The 18,447-nt window shown below is 36.9% G+C and overlaps 1 protein-coding gene across 3 annotated transcripts in view; it reads left to right on the forward strand.

Moving 5' to 3' along the window:
* The window catches only part of STK39 (serine/threonine kinase 39), a 102,095-nt gene that overhangs the window by 66,156 nt on the left and 17,492 nt on the right, over nucleotides 1-18,447 (forward strand). For all 3 annotated transcript variants that reach the window (XM_075756747.1, XM_075756749.1, XM_075756748.1), the window contains 2 exons: nucleotides 12,935-12,987; nucleotides 14,899-14,967. In XM_075756747.1, the coding sequence (XP_075612862.1) occupies nucleotides 12,935-12,987; nucleotides 14,899-14,967 (122 nt within the window). The remainder of the gene's footprint in view (nucleotides 1-12,934; nucleotides 12,988-14,898; nucleotides 14,968-18,447) is intronic.

The raw sequence follows: 18,447 nt of genomic DNA on the forward strand, positions 1-18,447 counted from the left end.
TTGCACTAATTCAACTGTTTTTTCTGTTTTGTTAGTGGAAGGGCAGTTGCATGGAGTTCCTTCATAGAAGTCTGAAAAATAGATTTCCCGTATCATAGGCTGTAAACTTGGAGGCCTTCAGTCAGTCATATTCAGGCCTGGGTTACAGAGGAAGCTGCCCTCTGCATTTCACCTGTCCTTATGCTGGCATTGTTGCAGGGTGAATGAATGTTTAGGGTAGCTGTATATGGAGAAAGATGCTCTAGCCCCTAACTGCTCTCTGATGTAATTAACTTACCAAGTAAACATTTTTTTGAGCATCTGAAAGTAAAAATACTACTATTTTTGGCATTTGTAGTGAATAAAAGCAGTGTAGATGACTTACGTGTGTCACGCAGCATTCCCTTGGGATTGTAAGGTAGTAAACAGCTAATATCCTCGCAGGGGTTTCTGTATTTATCCACCTCCACTGCAGATTTTAAAATATTCAGTTGATGTCTTTTGGGTAATTGATCATTAAGTCATATAGCTGATAAAGACTTGAGCATATCAGAGAATTTTTATGGGATTTGTTAAAATGAACTGTAAGTTGCGAACCATATTATTATGGAGCAAGTTAGCTACAGTGTGAGGGTAAAAACAATTTCCTGTCATGCTTCATCTACTACTATTATATAGCTTTTAAAGTATGGCTTGATATTCAGATAAACATTGTGAACATTAGATGCCAGACTTGAAGTCTCAAACCTCAGTATACCATCCAAAATGTTGGAAGCTTTTTCTTTTAAAATAATTCACTTGAGGCAATCAAATTACATAAACTGTAGTAGCTTGATGAGTTCAGAACACAGTGGTTTTAGATGCTGAGAATTACTGTTTAAAAAAAAAAAAAGTTCAGTACTGATGTGGGTAAAAAGGTAAATCCTGGCAAAATACAAGAGGAATGATTTGACTGATGAGGAGGATGAGAGGGGAGGGGAAGTAAATGCATCAAGAGAAGGCTCAAGGAGGTCTCATCTCTTCATTACTTTCCTTTTGCATCTCCAAAGAGGGGCCATGGGGTAAGGTGATGGCAAAGGTGAGCATCTCAGATGGGAAGGAGTGTTTCCAAGGCATTTCCCCAGGGTCCTCAGGCAAGAAGGGATGCTGGAGAGAAAACTCTGATGGCACTTGCAGTACTGCTGAGTCTTTGGCTGGGGAGCTACCTTGGTTGCAGAGAGTTTGTCATGGAAGTTGAGCAAACATTTAGAGCCTGATGGGTAGAAACAACTTGATATGAGGCTTGGGAGTGTCGGCCAGAAGGTTTGATGAGTAGTGTCTGGAGATTTGGGACAGGGCAAAGCCTAGGGAGATGAGCAACCTTCAACAGGAGAGAGAAAACAACAACAATAAAAAAGTAAATGTTCCTCTGGCTTGCTTTTTCCCCTCTTTTACAAAGAAGTTATGCTACACCAAAACCCATCAAATTTTAGATGATAGATTTGCATTTTTTCCTAGTAGTATGTTCCAGAAAAGGTTAGCAGTACCCATAAAAATTAAAAAATTACCTTCTCAAAGGAGGAATTCTGGCAAAAGAATCAATGCATTTCAGTAACTCTTTTACTGGATGGTCAGGTTCTGTTATTTTTCCCAAGCAGAGCAGGGTTGGACTCATTCAGTCATTGAGTAGGGAATGCCAAATTAACATCAGCCTCTGTTTAGTGCAAATGCCTTGTTGTGGATGAGAAGCACAACTCACATTCTGAAACAATTTTTAAGGAATCCCATGGCACTCGTATAAAGAGTGCTGATATTTAACTCTGTTAGTCTGGACGGTTTCCAACTTTAGTATCTGATTTTTCTGTCCTTAACTTGTATTTAATACCTTTTTGTTTTAGTAGTTTTCTCAGTGAGACTAACTTGGAAAAATATTCTCTAGTGTCAGAGTTGCTTCTTCAGTTGGAGATGGCAATTTCCAATTTATTTTCTTTTGCACTGTGGTTTCTTGGAGTATGTTGGCCCAAAAGTGAAATTAGCAGCAGTGTGTTTCCATGCAAAACTTTTGAAAGGCTCTAGTATTAAATACTTAATATAGACCAGTATTTTAAAGCTCAAGTTTAATTAAGAGGCTGTGCTTGAATTTTGCAATGAACTGAAAATACTGGTTCTCAGTTGTTGCTTGATCTGTTGCCATGGTGTGTAACTAAGAGCCAGACTGTCTAAGCAATCGTTACATTGAGATGCTGATGCTTCTGTATCCTCAGCCTCACAGAGAAAGAGGAATTTGAGAGTGGGGAGGAATGAAATCTGTAATCCAGATTTTCTCCTGTGAGGCTGTGCACATCGTGTGTCTCAGCAACGAACCCTGGCAGGAACTCTGCAAAGAGAGGTTTAAGTCTGTGATGTAGTCCTCCAACAGGACTGTTCACACCACTAGGGAAAGGGAGCGGGGAGGAATTACCACCATTGATTTGAAATTTCCACCAAGTTGTTACAGTTACAGATTTAGGAAGGTCACTGCCAGAGGGTTTGACTATTTAGATTAATAACAGAGACATTTCATGTTAAATTAGGAGACTTGTTAATGGTTAATAGTTAAGAATTGCAAATTATCTGAAGCAATCTAAGATGGTTAAATTAGCTTCTATGACAGGAAGATAATTTACTGACAGTAATTTGGAATGTCCCAGGACCTAATTTAATACAGTTCCTGCGCACTAGATGAATTAAGCCTGTGAAAGAACAAAAGGGGCAAATGGAAAATATTTAGTTGATGCACTCGCAAATGGGATACTTCTATTATATTATTACGTATCTTATTTAAAATAGCGTGTCGAGAAAATGCTGAGGCAGAATCATATGTAATGTCACTCTGATCATGTTATTTACAGACAATCATGTGTGTGTGTCTGTATTACAAAAAAATTCCTTCAGCTCTAATACTGCTGGTTTATCACTTTTTGAAACCGTGTGTCATTAACTGTGTCATTTGATCCTTTCTGAGAAATGTGTCTTCTGGGGAGCTGGATGGACAGATAAAATTCAGAATGACAAGTCGAAGGAGTAGCTAGCAGTTGCCTATGCCATGCTACAGCAGGAGAGGTGTTAGGACTTAAGTGAACTGTCATTTCCTCTGCGTGCCAGAACGTAGATGGTGAGATACCACTCACTAGTCTGAGCTCAAGCTTAAGTGCTAATCTTCCCACTTTCATGGAGCCCTGTTTTTTTTACCTCTTTCTTACAAAATTCATTACACATAGTTACAGAAAAAGCGTACTTGGCTGGAGGTACCTAGTGGAGCTACTCTCATGTTGTTAATATTTAAGTTTGCAGATTAGTTTTTTAGGAGGAAAAAATCCTACTATAAACAAGCAAACCCCAAAATCTGCTCTGGTTAAAGGCAGAATGAGCTTGATAATTGGCTTAGTACCATAACCCAAAGTTCTCAATTATCTTTTTTTTTTTCTTTCTCATTTTTTTTGGTACCTTAAAAAACTTCTATTATATCCACTTTATTTTGTAAGAAGCGGGGCTGATGCATATCCTTTACCAAGGGCAGGTATTTCTCATCATTTTTGCTATTTAGAGTGGCTTCTGTTCTCCAGTGTGTTTAATGACAAAATCCACTAACGGACTCACAGCTGTGTGGTAGACTTACAGCTGGAAAATAACAGAACTTCTCTATGGGCTGGGAATTGATTCAGTAACAAACATCATAAACAAAACCATTTGAAGAATTCTTGAAATGAATGTTCCTGTGATTACAGTATTGAGCACTGTCATATATTTTAATTTGCCATCACCTCTAAGGCTTTGTTTGCCCTGGGAATTGGGGAGGTGTGGGGACATGGTTACTGAACTGAATTTTATTTTCAAAGCATGGAGACTTGATTTAAATAACCTGTTTAATCATGATTAAATCATGACTGAAATCAGTAAGGAGGAACCCTTGATTAAACTATTGATTCTAATCCTGCTTTCTGTTTGTACCTCTATTATTTCCTTCAAAGCTTGCTCTTTAAAAATGGTAAATTATGCATTTCTTATTCACTACTGAAGGATGTTTTTATGCCTTGCTGTATTTTTATTGAAAATAAATTAAACATTTAAAAATTTATCTTAATTATGACATAAATAATCCTGGATGCAATTGCTATACCATCACTTATTTACTAGAGAACTGGTATATTTGTTTATCAAAACAACTTTTCTATGTAGAATTGATAATTATTGAGCCAAGGAATCAATATGTTGTTTCTGCTTATTAAATTTAGGTTATCAAGAAGATTTGCATGTCTAAATATTTAGATGGCAAGGAATTAGGCATGTAACCTGTATAGCTGTGGTTGTAAATTATGCAAGCAATTACATTTGGAAATACTGAAATTTTAAAATCACTCGAGCTTTTTTATTCCATTCTGACTTTTTATTTTATTATTTACAAAAGAAAGAAAAAAAGAGGGGGAACAAAAAATAACAATGAAACCCAAACACCAGCCCAACCTCCTTTATGTTAAAGGAAATAGTTTAAAGCTTGAATTAAGCTCAGTGTTAACAGTAATTTTATTTGTATTATTAATGGCAAGTATGTTAATGGTCAACTGTAATATGGCTTACACTTTGATAATTCAAAATTTAATCCTAATTAGGTATTTTTCTAATAGTTTTAAAGACGACACATTTACCTTGAGAGGCCACGCTGTTTCATCCATCTAAATGTGGTGACATAGTACACTTGGTGTGGTTAAAACCATTTGAAATAATTTTGTCTATTTTGGCTGCTTCTTCCCCCTTAGTGGTGTTCTCTATTAAAAAAATACATATTCCTGTAGAACTTGTTGCAAGTGTCTTGCCTTAATTTTGTAAATGAAATTACTTTCCTAGAGCTCTATTCTGAAGTACCCCTAGCCTCCTAGCAGTGATCTGTCTTTCACACTTTCTGATTCAAAGAACTGAAATTTTGCTTCGAGCATTTTGGTCATTTTATGACACTAGGAGAATTTGTCACTGGACTAACAGGTTCTAATCTCTCTTCTTTTGCACTAGACATGTAGAAGCATACAAAGAAAGACGTGTTTAATCTGTTAGTTGCTCTGGAATCTCTTGTCAGTCAGGCAGATGTTATATTGCTTCAGTCACGCAGCTAGTACAGGTTTGACTTCCATCAACTGTGCACTGATCAATGATTTTTGGTATCAAGAAATACAGAGATCTCAGAGTTATATTTGGAGGGGGTAAGTTAAACTATTGGCAAATTCAAGAAAGGCAACTATAACCACAGTGTGCTGTAATGTTTAACAAAGTGGTCAAATTATGTGCATGGCAGTTGTCCGCTCTGTTATTGAAATGCTCCCACTGAATACTTCAGGGCAATTGTTTTTCAACATTGTTGATATAGCTCCAGTTCTTTATAGGAAGAAGTCAGTTTTAGATCGTTTCTGGTTTTGACCAAGCACCGAGACTTTACCATATTAATAAATGCTCAGGATAACTGCGTACTGCCCTTCGTTGTATTTCAACTACTTGTAAAAATTATTGATGCTTTTCACAAGTTAAATTTTTACCACTGCATTTTAAAAAACTGTGGTGCTAATTCAGGAATAATTTTAGGGAAAAAAATTAGGATTAGTATTGTCCTCTCTGCAGCAACAAAACATATCTCTTTGTCTAAGTTGTTTCCACCTGCTGATATATAAGAGCAGGTAGGAAGTTGGAGCCTCAAAAACAGATGATGCAAGTGAATACAGCTTTTCACTGCCTATGCAGAGAAATGGGTCACTGAAAAGTGAGATTAAAAAAAAATTGTTTATTCCAGAGTTTGCTGTTCACTTAGCTGGGAATGAATATAACAAGGAAAAAAAATTGAAGGGCTTATAACATTCTTTTGATTTAGCTTCTGGCATCAGCAGGTGCAGAAAGAGAGAAGACCCTATTTAAAAGCAAGTTTAGGTGTATATATATCTAAAACGTCTCTAGTTCTAACACTTCTATGTCAAGGAGTGAAGACTTGGGGCTGTAAACTAGTGGATTGAGAGGAAGGACTTAATGTTCATGTCAAGTCTAAAATGATAAACACGGTTTTTCATGCTTGGCTGGTGGTACTTGAGTGTATCAGCTAGGTTTTTTTGTGTTTCTTCTATCACACAAATTGTGCATTTTCTTAGTTTTACTATCACATCCCATCCATTTTTACTAGATTGAAAGTACTCTAATTTCTTTGAAGTCTTAAGCAACTTGGGACTGGTCAGCTATGAATAGAACTGTTGTAAGGTCCTTTCCTGCTGGAGGAGCCATTGGCTACCCTGGAGTGATGGACAGTGTTCTTAGCTGATCTAGTGACCGTAACAATTCAGTTGGTGGCTGCTTTTTCTAATGTACGCTTGCCTTTTCTGTATGGTAGATGGCATACAGATGGTAAATCTTTAACAGGTAACTGCTGTCTCATTCCAACAGTGTAACAGCTAAATGACGGTGTTTCATTGTGATGTTGGCTGTTTCACAGTCTTGAAAGCATCATTTGGCTGTGTTTTGCCATTAGTATTGCTGCTGCCTCTTGAAGTATGGTAATTAACAAGTGTGTTGCATCATTTCAGGGATTTGCTCTTTGCCTAGGAACGTGTAAAAATTAAATGGTAGTGGCAGTGTTTTGTAATTTAACTTTTGAGTCCTATGACTTGATCTTGAAGCATCGTATGCTAAACATATTTCCTTCTTCCAGTAATGTTCAAAATTGTGAACTCATGGAGTTTTTTCAGAAAAACTGAAGTAAATGGTAAAGTTTTAATGGACTTCAAAGAACTGTATATTTCAAGACTTCATTTTACTAATACAGAGATAATTTAGTCCCGTTCCACTTGGTGGCAATCTGGAAGCCGAGCAGACTTCAAATGGCTATTTTGCTCCTACCAAAAGTTAACAGAAATGCCCTTCCATTTAATCAAGAATTGACCTGAAGTCATTAAAAATAAGTTGAGAAGAACCATCTCTCTCCACAATGCTGAATAGACATGATGTGCTCTTGATAGTATGCTAATGGGTAATGGAGGAGCCTGGATATTGATTAGTAAATGACAACTAAGCATGAAAGTGTTAGAGAGAAAGGGATTTACACAAACATGTGGTGAATCCTCAGGAGGCTAATGCTTCTTTACAGTAAATGCTCTCTTCTGTTGTGTTTATATGATCCCACAGGACCTTCAAAGTTCTGATTCACAAAATTGCTTTAATAAACAGACTTCTTATTACTGCTTTAGTTCTACTGTGTGCAAGGTACCATGACGCATTGGTACTGCTGGGGAAAAAAAAAAAAGTAAATTATTGCCCACTGAGAAAGTAAACTCACAGTTGTTTTTATGGAGTGGTGCTGTCTCCATCTCTTCTGTTGCTACTGTGACCAGTTTTCTCCATGTTTAATATAGGGCTTTGACTGAAAAATACAACACTTGTGGGATAAACTAGCGCTATAAAAGCTACTTTACAAAGGGAAGCATGTTTAACTTATGCATTATGACTTAAGCACATCAGAGTGAGAAATGGGTGACAAGTTATTATGAGAAGGAAGATGACCTTTTCAATTTAAATAACATTTGGTGTGGCCAACAGCATTTGAATAGAAAGTGAAAACATGTAAGCAAAATGTCTTTTAAAAAAAACTTACAAACCCTAATCTGCTGTGGTTTTCCCTCAATTATATTTCTTGCATTGTACACGAAGGTCTTGCCCCAGAGATGTAGAATGAAAATTGGATGAGTACAGCTCTAGAATGTACAACCTACCTATCACTCTGATTACTCCACTTCATTTTGATATGAACTTCTGCTTTATCTGCAGTCTAAATGAACAAGTCATTTAAATGCTTCTGTGGTTTTAATTACACCATCAACTGCAGTGAGGCACTGCAAACACCATGCTGTTTGCCCTTGTTTCTTAAGTTATGCTGTCTTGTTTTTTTCCATTCTAACTTAGTTTGCTTCTGTGGTAGTTTCAATGCAGTTCAAATTTTGGAGGGGGGGGAGCATCTGCGAGACCTAAATTTTGTACAAGTGTGATAAGCGTGATGTTTGTTTATTTTCAGTGTGGGTTTTTTGTTAAAGCATGCTGAATTAGGCTTGGCTAGTGTCACTAGTCCCTGATGGTGGGGGAAATTGTGTTCTGGTGGGAAATAGGGCTTGCAGGAATATGGAAAGGCTGGTTGGTGAAGGATGCCATGGTGCCATCCATAATACAGTTTCTGTAGCTTTAGTTGAAGACTAATTTATTTCTGGTTGCAGGGAAGAATACGTATTCTGTTGTTGTGCTTTCCACTAGCCAGACTTCCTGGGTTTGACAAAACTAGCCGCAGACAAACTTTTCCATTTTAGGGAGTGCACGCTTGATGCAGATTTTTTTTTTAACATGTAGATCTGTTCTGTTGCTGAGTTCATAGAATTGTTTAGGTTGGAAAAGACCTTTAAGATCATCAAGTCCAACCGTTAACCTAGCACTGCCAGCTCCACCACTAAATCATGTCCCTAAGCACCACATCTACACATCTTTTAAATACTTCCAGGGACGGTGACTCAACCACTTTCCTGGGCAGCCTGTTCCAATGATTGACAACCCTTTCGGTGAAGAAATTTTTCCTAATATCCAATCTAAACCTCCCCTGGCACAACTTGAGGCCATTTCCTCTTCTTCTATCCCTTGTTACTTGGGAGAAGAGATGGACCCCCCACCTGGCTACAACCTCCTTTCAGGTAATTGCAGGGAGCGATAAGGTCTCCCCTCAACCTCCTTTTCTCCAGGGTAAACAACCCCAGTTCCCTCAGCTGCTTCTCATCAGACTTGTGCTCTAGACCCTTCACCAGCTTCATTGCTCCTCTTTGGACACGCTCCAGCACCTCAATGTCTTTCTTGTAGTGAGGGGCCCAAAGCTGAACACAGTACTCAAGGTGCGGCCTCAGCTGTGCTGAGTACAGGGGGATGATCACTTCCCTAGTCCTGCTGGCCACATTATTTCTGAAACAAAGAAATATAGACTAGTTATAACTAGTCATGATCTGAAAAGTGGATGGAAGAAATAAGTGCTTTTCTGACTTTCATCTGAGAATGCAGACACTCCCTAAGGGCTATATGGAAGATGCTGAAGCTTGTGGGAAATCAAAGTTGATGTTTCAGATAACTCTGCATAAGAAGTGGTGGATAAATTTGTGGGGAAAAAAAATAGTGGTAAAAAAGAATGAAAATCTGCGGCTTGATACATAATCAAGCTATCCCAGCATGATTTAGACCTTAAGTTTAATTCCAAGACATCTAATTTTCTTGAATCTCACTTACGTGATAGGCATTCTGCGTTTAAGGACAAAAGAAATAATGATATTTAATGTCTCCAATTTACAGTTGCATCATTACACAAACATTATTTTCTATTTTAATTCAACAATGTAGATCTTTTATCAAGCGTGTGGAACATAGTTAATTGACTATAGCAGGAGTTACGCTATCATTAGGTAATTATTTGAAAGGCTTTGTCTTTAAATGCGAATGTCTGAAATCTCTTTCATGTTTTAGGATTTTTTTCAGTAGAACCATGTCAATCTTAACAGCTGCTTAATTTGTTTATTCTCTAATCCTATTTTTTGTAAATATCAGCATTGTTCTGCAAATCATTTCCTTCAAAACAGAGCATCTTTGTTTCATATCCTAATGACAGAGTAGTCTAAGTGATGCAGTTGGCCCATGTCCTTTTTCTGGTTCTTTGAGGAAGCATGATTACATAGAAGATCAGATCTAGCAATCTTAGTGTGCACATCAAGTGGTCGTGATGAAAACAAAATAATAATAAAGATTTGCAAAATATGCTTTCATAAAGTGTAAAGTTTTAAATTCTGAAACTGCTTTGCAAGAAAGATGGCTGCCAGATCATCTTAGCGTGATGTGCTGTGGTATCACTCAAAGCAGTTCTGTAGATTTTCCTCTGTTGGAGGTGACTGCATAATGAAAAGCAGCCTGCAGGAAATTAATAAACTGCAGTGTGCTAAAATGCACAAAAGTATTTAAAATTTACTACTTTTAAAAAGAGATGGGTTGTTTTTATCCATGATAATCAAGATATATTAGTCTGTAATGGCACAGAGCAAGAAGGGAAATAAGAAGTATTAGAAGAGAAGGCAAAAAGGTCTGAGTTTGCATTTTAAAATAGAAATAACTTTTTCACAAATGCATTAGAGAAACTAGGGACCATTAAGAAATGATGAAGAAGATAAAATTATTAATCACAAAGATACTAAGTGCCTTTCTTCAAATCCTATTTCTATTTAGCAGAAATAGTCTGTGTGTGCTCCTGCATGATAAGAGTGTAATGGATGTAAGTAAAAAGAGAACTCCAATGGAACAAATGAAATGCTCCTTGGAAACTCTGCCTACAAATAAATCAACAAGTCCAAACAGTTGTCACCAAAGTGTATCAAGGGAACTAGCAAACTAATTTGCAGTAACAGTGACACTAACTAGAGCCAGAGAAGTGTCTGAAGACTGGGGAAGAGCATGAGCAACTTTTAGGAGAGAACTCGAGTGCATCGTCTATTTGGTGGAATATATAATGGAATAAATTTATGGAAATCAATAAATGTCTGGAAGGTAATGAAACTGTAAGCAAAAGCATTTACAGGCTTCTAGCAAATTAATCTTGCCAAACTTCCTTTGTTTTGCTTTCCTGAATAGTAGTGTACCATTAAAGAGAAAGCAGCACCGTCCCAAGTTCAAAATAGTTCAGAGTCTAACAATTCCAAATAATAAAGTTGGATGGCTGAATACATACCAACCTTCCTTGAATTTTCACCTTCACTTAAACAAACAGATTTGACTCATTAACTTTCTATTTGGGACAGTCTGCAATTTGGAGACAAAGTAAAATACACCCCATTGGCTTTCTGCTCGAGGAAAGAATCTGTATCAAGAGAAGCTGGTCTTTCACGTAGCTGTATCAGTCTGTTAGAAAGCTGGTAATTTTCATGAGAGCTCATAATTAGTGCCTTTTTATATGGGGATGCTCTACTTAGGAGAATCTGTGGAAAGATATAATCTGGGAGTGTAATGTGTTTCTAGACAGATAACTGTAAGAGTGCAAAATCTACAGAATTCTCAGCGGGTTCTAGTGTTTGACTATGTGGAAAAAGATACATAGGCTGGAGCAATTCAGTATAGCTGCTAATAAGAAGCAAAACTTTCTGGTTTACCTCTGCAAAGGTGTGAGAGAAAGTTTTTATTCCCTTCATTTGCTTTTTCAAAAATATGTGCAGGAAATGAGCATTTAAGTCTGAGCTGCATCCCATATTCAGTCAAAACCTACCTTGTTTAAGAAGAATGCTAAATTTCAGTGCAACTTCATTTTTTTTGGAAACTGGCAGTTTTAACAAGCTTATTAGATGTAAATTTCAGCAAAGGGAAGTGGATTGTCAAAAGGGAACTCAAGATGGGTCATATGTTGATTTTTATTTTTAAATTTTTTTAAACAGAAAGCCATTGGGGTGGACAAGGAAGGAGAAAGAACTGAAATTCATACTAATTCTCTGTTGAATAAAAAGAGACAGTGCAATATTCCATATAATGGGGGCAGACTTCTACAACAGAAGCAAATGAGCCTTGTAAATCTGTACCTGGCTAGCTGCATTATCTGCTGTGTATTAGCAATCTTAAACTCCCATAGCTCTTTATTTAGAGTAGAATTTTTGGAACCTAAAACTCCTTCAGCTTTGAAGCATTCAGTATATCCAGTAAATGAGTACTTTTCATTTTAAGCACTGCATGTGGCATACTTATTTTTTCAGGGTTTGCTATCTTGCTTTTGTCTGTGTTGCCAATCATTTTGGTTTTTGTGTTCCTGCACGTTGCTGTTTTTTGACTCTGTAATATTTTTATAAGTATTCAGCAAGTGATAATAGCTGTAAGTCACAGTTGAGTATGCCTGCCTATTGGCTTTAGTTTTCCCACAGCAAGACTTCATGGCCTGATATGCTGAAATACGAGCTTGCATACAGTTTCCTTGCTGAGGAGAAGAATAATGGACTGCAAAACACATTCTGTTGCTATTAGCTTTTCAAGTGGATTGAGCTATTCATTGGAAAAAGAGTGTGCTACAGCAATTAAGTTCATCCCTATGCTCTGTCAGCTTGCCATTTCCAAAAATGAGATGGACGTCTGTTTTGCAAAGAAGCTAATGTTTTGTTGATGGTAGAAATTATTACCTAAAACTGAAGCTGGAAAAGTGCACAGAGTGGAGGTTTGGAGCACAGTATGAGACTGTAAAGGAATTTTTTACTGTAGGTATTAAGTCCCTTATGACTGTGTCATACGCTGAACAGGTTGAAGCACTCTTCATGGCAAATGGGAAGGCAGAAAATATTTCGCTTCACACTGCTGCTTATTTTATGTGTAGATAGAACATCACTGCTGAGACAGGGGTGGTCAGTGAAAGACGTTACTCATTTCAAAACAGTTTTATGAACACTGTGCATCAAACACTGCTTTTCAGCATTTAATGTTTGTAGATACTTTGTCTCTTAAACGAGCATCTCTGTATAAATGTGATGTCAGATAGGGAGCTTTAAGTCCAAGTGAGTATTTTGTTACTCTTGGAGGAGAAAGGGTAATACCTACCATTCAGACTATGTGGAACTAGTAGAGTCAGTATGGCAGAGTGTCTTTTGAAGATGAAAAGGAAAATACATATCAGAGGACCTTATTTTGCCCTTCAGGTTACCGAAGACATTTTTCAGCTTAAGCATATCTTTCTGTTAGTTTTCCCCAAAATATTACCATGAAAATGTGGTGGAGTATCTTCAGTCTGGGCGCTTTGGGAGAGCATTGCTTTTCAAGTTGAGGAAATTCACGCTACCAAAATGCAGTTGTCAGTGCCATAGGTATTCTTTGGGTGTAGAAAGTGAATAGTTGTTCTGTTCTTCATTACATTTTAATGTATACACTGAATGTTTTTCAGGAACTCCAGGAAAGAACTTAATGACATACGGTTTGAGTTTACTCCAGGCAGAGGTAAGGCTCCTTCAATTGACTTATTCTCTTATTGCTCAAAAAGTATTTCAGAAATTGATTACTGCTTATGGTTAATACAAACTACCTCTCTGAAATGTTTTCTACTGTGCAGAGCTTTATATTGGACTTACTTGAACAAGAATAGTAGATGTATGTAGATTCTAGTGGCAAGGTTGCATAATATATAGTATGTATTAGAAGACTTGATCCACGGTATACTTACCAATTTCCTGTCTTACTGAAATGATTTATGCGGTATATAAGATCTTGTATAGCAATATTAACAGCTTTGGAATTTTCATTTTCACATTGGGAAAACATCGTAGGAAACAGAACGTAGTAGCCATAAAGGTTTATGTGGTGATGGTGGTAATTGAGTTTCTTTACCCTTTGTAATAAAATAAGTTCTGTTAACAAGTATGAAGTGCACACCATTTTTCAAACGCTGTCTTCAAATGAAAGTTGATTTGTATCTCTAGCTTTGGTATCATCACCAGAAAGAAATTCTGGTATTGAAACTTTAAACTCTACTGTATGCTTGTAGAACTGTATTGGCTTTCCAGTGCCAAGAGTTGTAAGAACTTGTGAAACTTACTTTTGTTTGAAGAAAACGAAGTCTTACTGGGATAAAATGTACAGGAGGCTGATATGTTGAGCAAGAAGGTATCATCCTTGTTAAACAGCAACCCTTTGAACTATGAACACATTACATATTTCTCAGAAGTCAGTATTCACTATATTTAGAATAGCCTTCAAAGAGCTTCCACCTAAAAATGAATTGAGATTGGAAGAAGTGTCTCTTTTCCTGTAAATCATAATGTCTTTCATGTGCAGTAGTTCTGTGCATGGATATACTCTCTGTTGTCTACCTGCATTTCTCATTGATTTTTGGCAATGGGCAATAAGAAAAGAGATCTGTTACTTAACTGGGCACAGAGCATCCTTAGTCACTTGTCAAAAGAATTCCTTAAATACTCTCTAATCAGTTACATAAGCCATTTGAGAATTCTTACTTGGTCAAAAAGTAGAGAATATGACATAGTAAAGTACACCAGGACTGTTCCTAGTCAACAGTTACTGAGACAGCAAGGAGGCAGCTATGGTTCTCATCTTTGGAGCTCTCCAGAAATTGCTGCTAGTTCAGCTGTATTGTTTTTCACCTGTGTTTCTTGAGGAAATGATACAATTGTGTAACTGCTTCAAAGCATGTGCTGTATGCAGATATTTGGTGTTGAGGCCATATTACACTTGAGACTTAGCTGGAATTCAGGCTTGTTCCTGCTGTTTCCTCCTATTTACCTCTAAGCCTTCTAAAGACTTTATCCAGGAGCAAGTACTAGTCACAGGGACTTAGGAATTAACGCACTTGGGTACAGCAATTGATGAAAAGTGAACCAAAGCTCTGCGTTTTCTGGGTCACAGTACTTAAAAGCTATTTTAAGCCTAAAGCTAAAAATAATGACTGTTCATGTAACTCCTTTGCCCCACTGGTAACAAACAAGAAAGCCTGTATAGCACATCTCTATCTAGATATGCAGAACAATGGAGGGGATAAAGGAAACAGTAAAAGTACCACCAAACCATAGTTTATTTTCTTGGCTGTGAAGATACTGAACTTGTAAACTGTGTAGGAGTACGTAGTTAGATAATAGAGGAGAAATACTAGTGGCCAGGAAAGGTCTGTAGGGGTTTGCAGTGAATCAAATCCATCACCTCACGCGATTTGCTGTGCAGAGGCTGATAAGATAATTATTTTTTTTCCTCCTAATTAAAGGTAATTTTGAATTCAAGTATGCCTCCATGGGTGTTTTGGAACTCAAATATATTTTTGTTAAATTGCATTGGATGACTGATACTTTTTGCTGTTTTTGTGGGCGGGCTCTCATACTTATTTGTTTCACTTTTGGACAGACACAGCAGATGGCGTTTCTCAGGAGCTGTTCTCTGCAGGCCTGGTTGATGGCCATGATGTAGTTATAGGTAAATTACATTTTTGTTTGCAATTACGCTCTTGTGACAAGTTCATGTTAAATGGATGTGAAAAATGTTTTCTCTAATGCTGGTTTTCACAAAATCCTTTCTGTCCTAATTTTGCTTTCATGTATGCGTAGTGCAATCAACAAGCCAATTTTGATACCAGTCCAAGGATTGCTTTTGGAAGTCAGAACTCTTTAGTGGTTTGAGATGGATGATATAATATAGATCTCCTGAAGGATTATTTACAACTCAATGATTGATCATTTTTGTGCTTACTTAATTTTTTTTTTTTTTAACAATAAAATGATTTTTCGGTAGGATTTTGCAAAGTGTGCTTTGGCAGCTCTGAAGTTGGTAAGTATTCTGCTTGGGGTCATGAAGTAGAAGCAAGCCAGAATTCAGGATCTATGGAAATTGCACCTAGAGCTATTATTTCTATGGTAAAAGAAGATAATTGGAAATGTTTTCTGGCTGCTGAGAGAAAAGATACTTTTCTATTTTTCTATTCTGTGCTTCAATAATTATTTATTTTTTTAAAATGAAATTCAATGCCTGGCAAAGATGATTAATTTGGAAGTGCTTATTTCCTTGAAGTTTCTTCTCTTCTTCTGGTTGCTCAAGACCAGTAGATATATAGTTAACAAAATCAGAGGGGGGCTAGTAGATGCTGAATGTGTGGGAAATGAATTGAGGAATACTGGCAAATCAATCTTTGTGTTGTAGTCAAAGAAGTTATATCAATTGGCTCAGATATCATTACCAAAATCCTCAATGATATGGAGAGTGTTTTACAAATCTGTAAGTTCATGTGACTTTCCTGGAAGATTATCTAAATACATTGTCAGTGGGTTGTGGGATATCTAAAGTATTTCAGAGAGAAGCCAATACATTTTGCTTTTGTATGTTTGGAACACAGGTTGATTCTAACTGATACAAGAAACAAAAGGCTTACCTATGCTTTTAATTAATTTCTAAAGGAAAAAGTATTTAGGGGAGGTTAGCAGATGGTACAGGCTAGGAGGCACTCTTCTCTTAAAGTCACTTCTACTGTGCTGTTATTATAAGGGTTCAGAGGAGAGGGGTAGCTTGGCCTTAGTTTGTTGCCTTTTAAACATCCGGTATGAAAAATACCATACTGCTGCTGATGTTTTTGTTAGAATTTTCATTGCCACAAGATACCTTAATTCATTTAGAAATAATAAATAAATCATTTTTTTCTGGCTAAGAGAATCTTGTTATCTGTTGGCTACCCCACCTGCCTGGGCAGTCAGCTGGCACTCGGTGTTGCCCTGAAGTCAGAGTCATGGCTGGCAATGCTGCAGTGCAAGTCCTACTGGCACCCAGTGAGACCGCTTTTCCATTCTTCCCTCTTCCCTTTTCCTTTGCTCCAAAGTTCTCTTCCAATGCAAAGTGCCAGTGCACTTGTATATAATTGAAAGCATTCAACTTAAATTTAATTCCATTAATTATAATCAGTTTATATGTTCATTTTTCTGTGATGTTTTAACTTAGCTCAAGTTCCACAGGTACATTCTTGCATGACTTTGTACTATAATTTTCACTTGTCTGCTTTGCCCATGAAGTTGTTCAAGTTTTCAAATATATTTGGACATAGTTATCTTCCTAGAAAATTACTTTAGATTTCATGTTTTACTGAAACACAAGTTCTGCTAAATGTGATTTTTTTACTTTTAATTAAAAAAAAATTGAAGTTGAACTTAAGGTAGAATATGCTTGTGATTTGCTTTGGTAAAACTGGCTAAATGTTGTATGGGCATGGAATTAAAACTTGCGTGCAAGCAGATTATTGCAAATTTCAGAATTTCCCTGTAGCAATGCAGTCCTAAGAAATATTTTAGTCCCTTAATTTGAAGCAATAGGTCATATAAGAGAGCAGATGGTGCTGAAAGTATAAATCTGCTTACAAAACTAATTTGCTGTGTAAAATGATTTTGCCACCTTGTTCACTCAAAATTAAAAGGTGTAAAATCTTCCTATATAGGAAGAGGGGAATAGTATAGAAGAGCTTGGTTAACCTTCTTCACCGGAAGAACTGATTCCATTAGCTTCCAGACTGAAAGCAGCTGATAAATTACCTGTCACTTTTCAGCTGAAGCATGCAGAAATTCAGCCTCTGTAACATGAATGAAAACAAAGTTCTGAGGTAGTCTCATAAGAGTTGTTTCTGTAGTTTCTTTTAATAGATGTTGGAATGTGTGGAGGCTGGGAGAAAAAAGAAAGATGAAAATACCTGTGCTTATATTGAACTCAACAATTTGTTGGTGCAACAGCTGATTTTCTGAAAGGAAAATTTCTTGCATAGGAGTCAGCAAAAGCTGCTGTGGAAGGTATGGCCATGGCATACGTGAGCTGAAGCTGTTAGTGGGGACCAGCTAATGTGTAAGTTTTATAGAATTTGCTGCTAAGCATCAACACGTGGCACCTTTTGAGTCTTGCTGGATTTGCTTCACTTAACACAGGCTTCCGAGGAAGATTTCCATTCTGATAAGCAATAAGTTCAGCTACCTCTTCTGCAGAGAAGCAAAAATCCCTTCTTGTATGTTTGGTTCTAGCTATGATTGACTGGTTTCTGTTCTTATTGACAGTGGCATTGTTTCACAGGAGGTGCCTAGATCAAGGGAATCACTGCAGAGAATTTCGTTTAAAAGCAGACTAGAGTTTGCGTTTGCAAAGGGGAATGAGTCTTGGAACTTACATGTAGGCATTGGTATCTAGTGGATGAGGCATTTTTATGCACTACCAAAATAGCTATGTTAAATCATACAAAAGATCTGGAATATTTTCAAAATACATTTGAAGTTGAAATATGTCTCCATGTGTATATGAACTATATGTATATTAGCTAGTAAACACTCATCTAGTAATGCTTTATTATATTTTTGATGACATAAAGGAAACTCAAATCATATCAACAGTCAGTTCGGTTGAAAATCATGCAGTTGCAGTCCTACTTCACTGGTGTATACAATGCGCATATAATTTTGGCAAAGCCTTAGGCTATAGTTAATCTTTAGAGGCCTTGCTTAAATTTCAGAACCTAAAAGTGTATTTGCAGTTACTAAATTGCAGTACATATAAAAAACCCAACCTTCCCTTCCTGAATACTGCTTGAATAAAAACCTTGATACCCATGCCATCGAGAAAAGTGCAGGTATCCTTTACTATATCAATGTACCTTTATTTTAGGTATTTTTGTCAAAAAGTATCTGTGAATACCTTGAGCATCATGGAAGATGTACCTTCACTTTTAAATACACCAGACATTAACTGCTGGTAAATGGGTATCTGTCTTTGATGTTGGAGCCAGGCCCAAGTATCCACTTAGTAACTGGAGGAAGAGCTTTTAGTCAGTCAAAACAAAAGCTTCCTGCCAAAAGGCCTAATGTCTTTAGAAGAACCAGCTGAAAACCCAATAGATCAGATTTTGAAATGAGATCATCTTTTGAAAGTAGCAAGCTTTTT

Source organism: Balearica regulorum, chromosome 6 (genome assembly GCF_011004875.1).
Source record: "Balearica regulorum gibbericeps isolate bBalReg1 chromosome 6, bBalReg1.pri, whole genome shotgun sequence".
NCBI lineage: Eukaryota > Metazoa > Chordata > Aves > Gruiformes > Gruidae > Balearica > Balearica regulorum.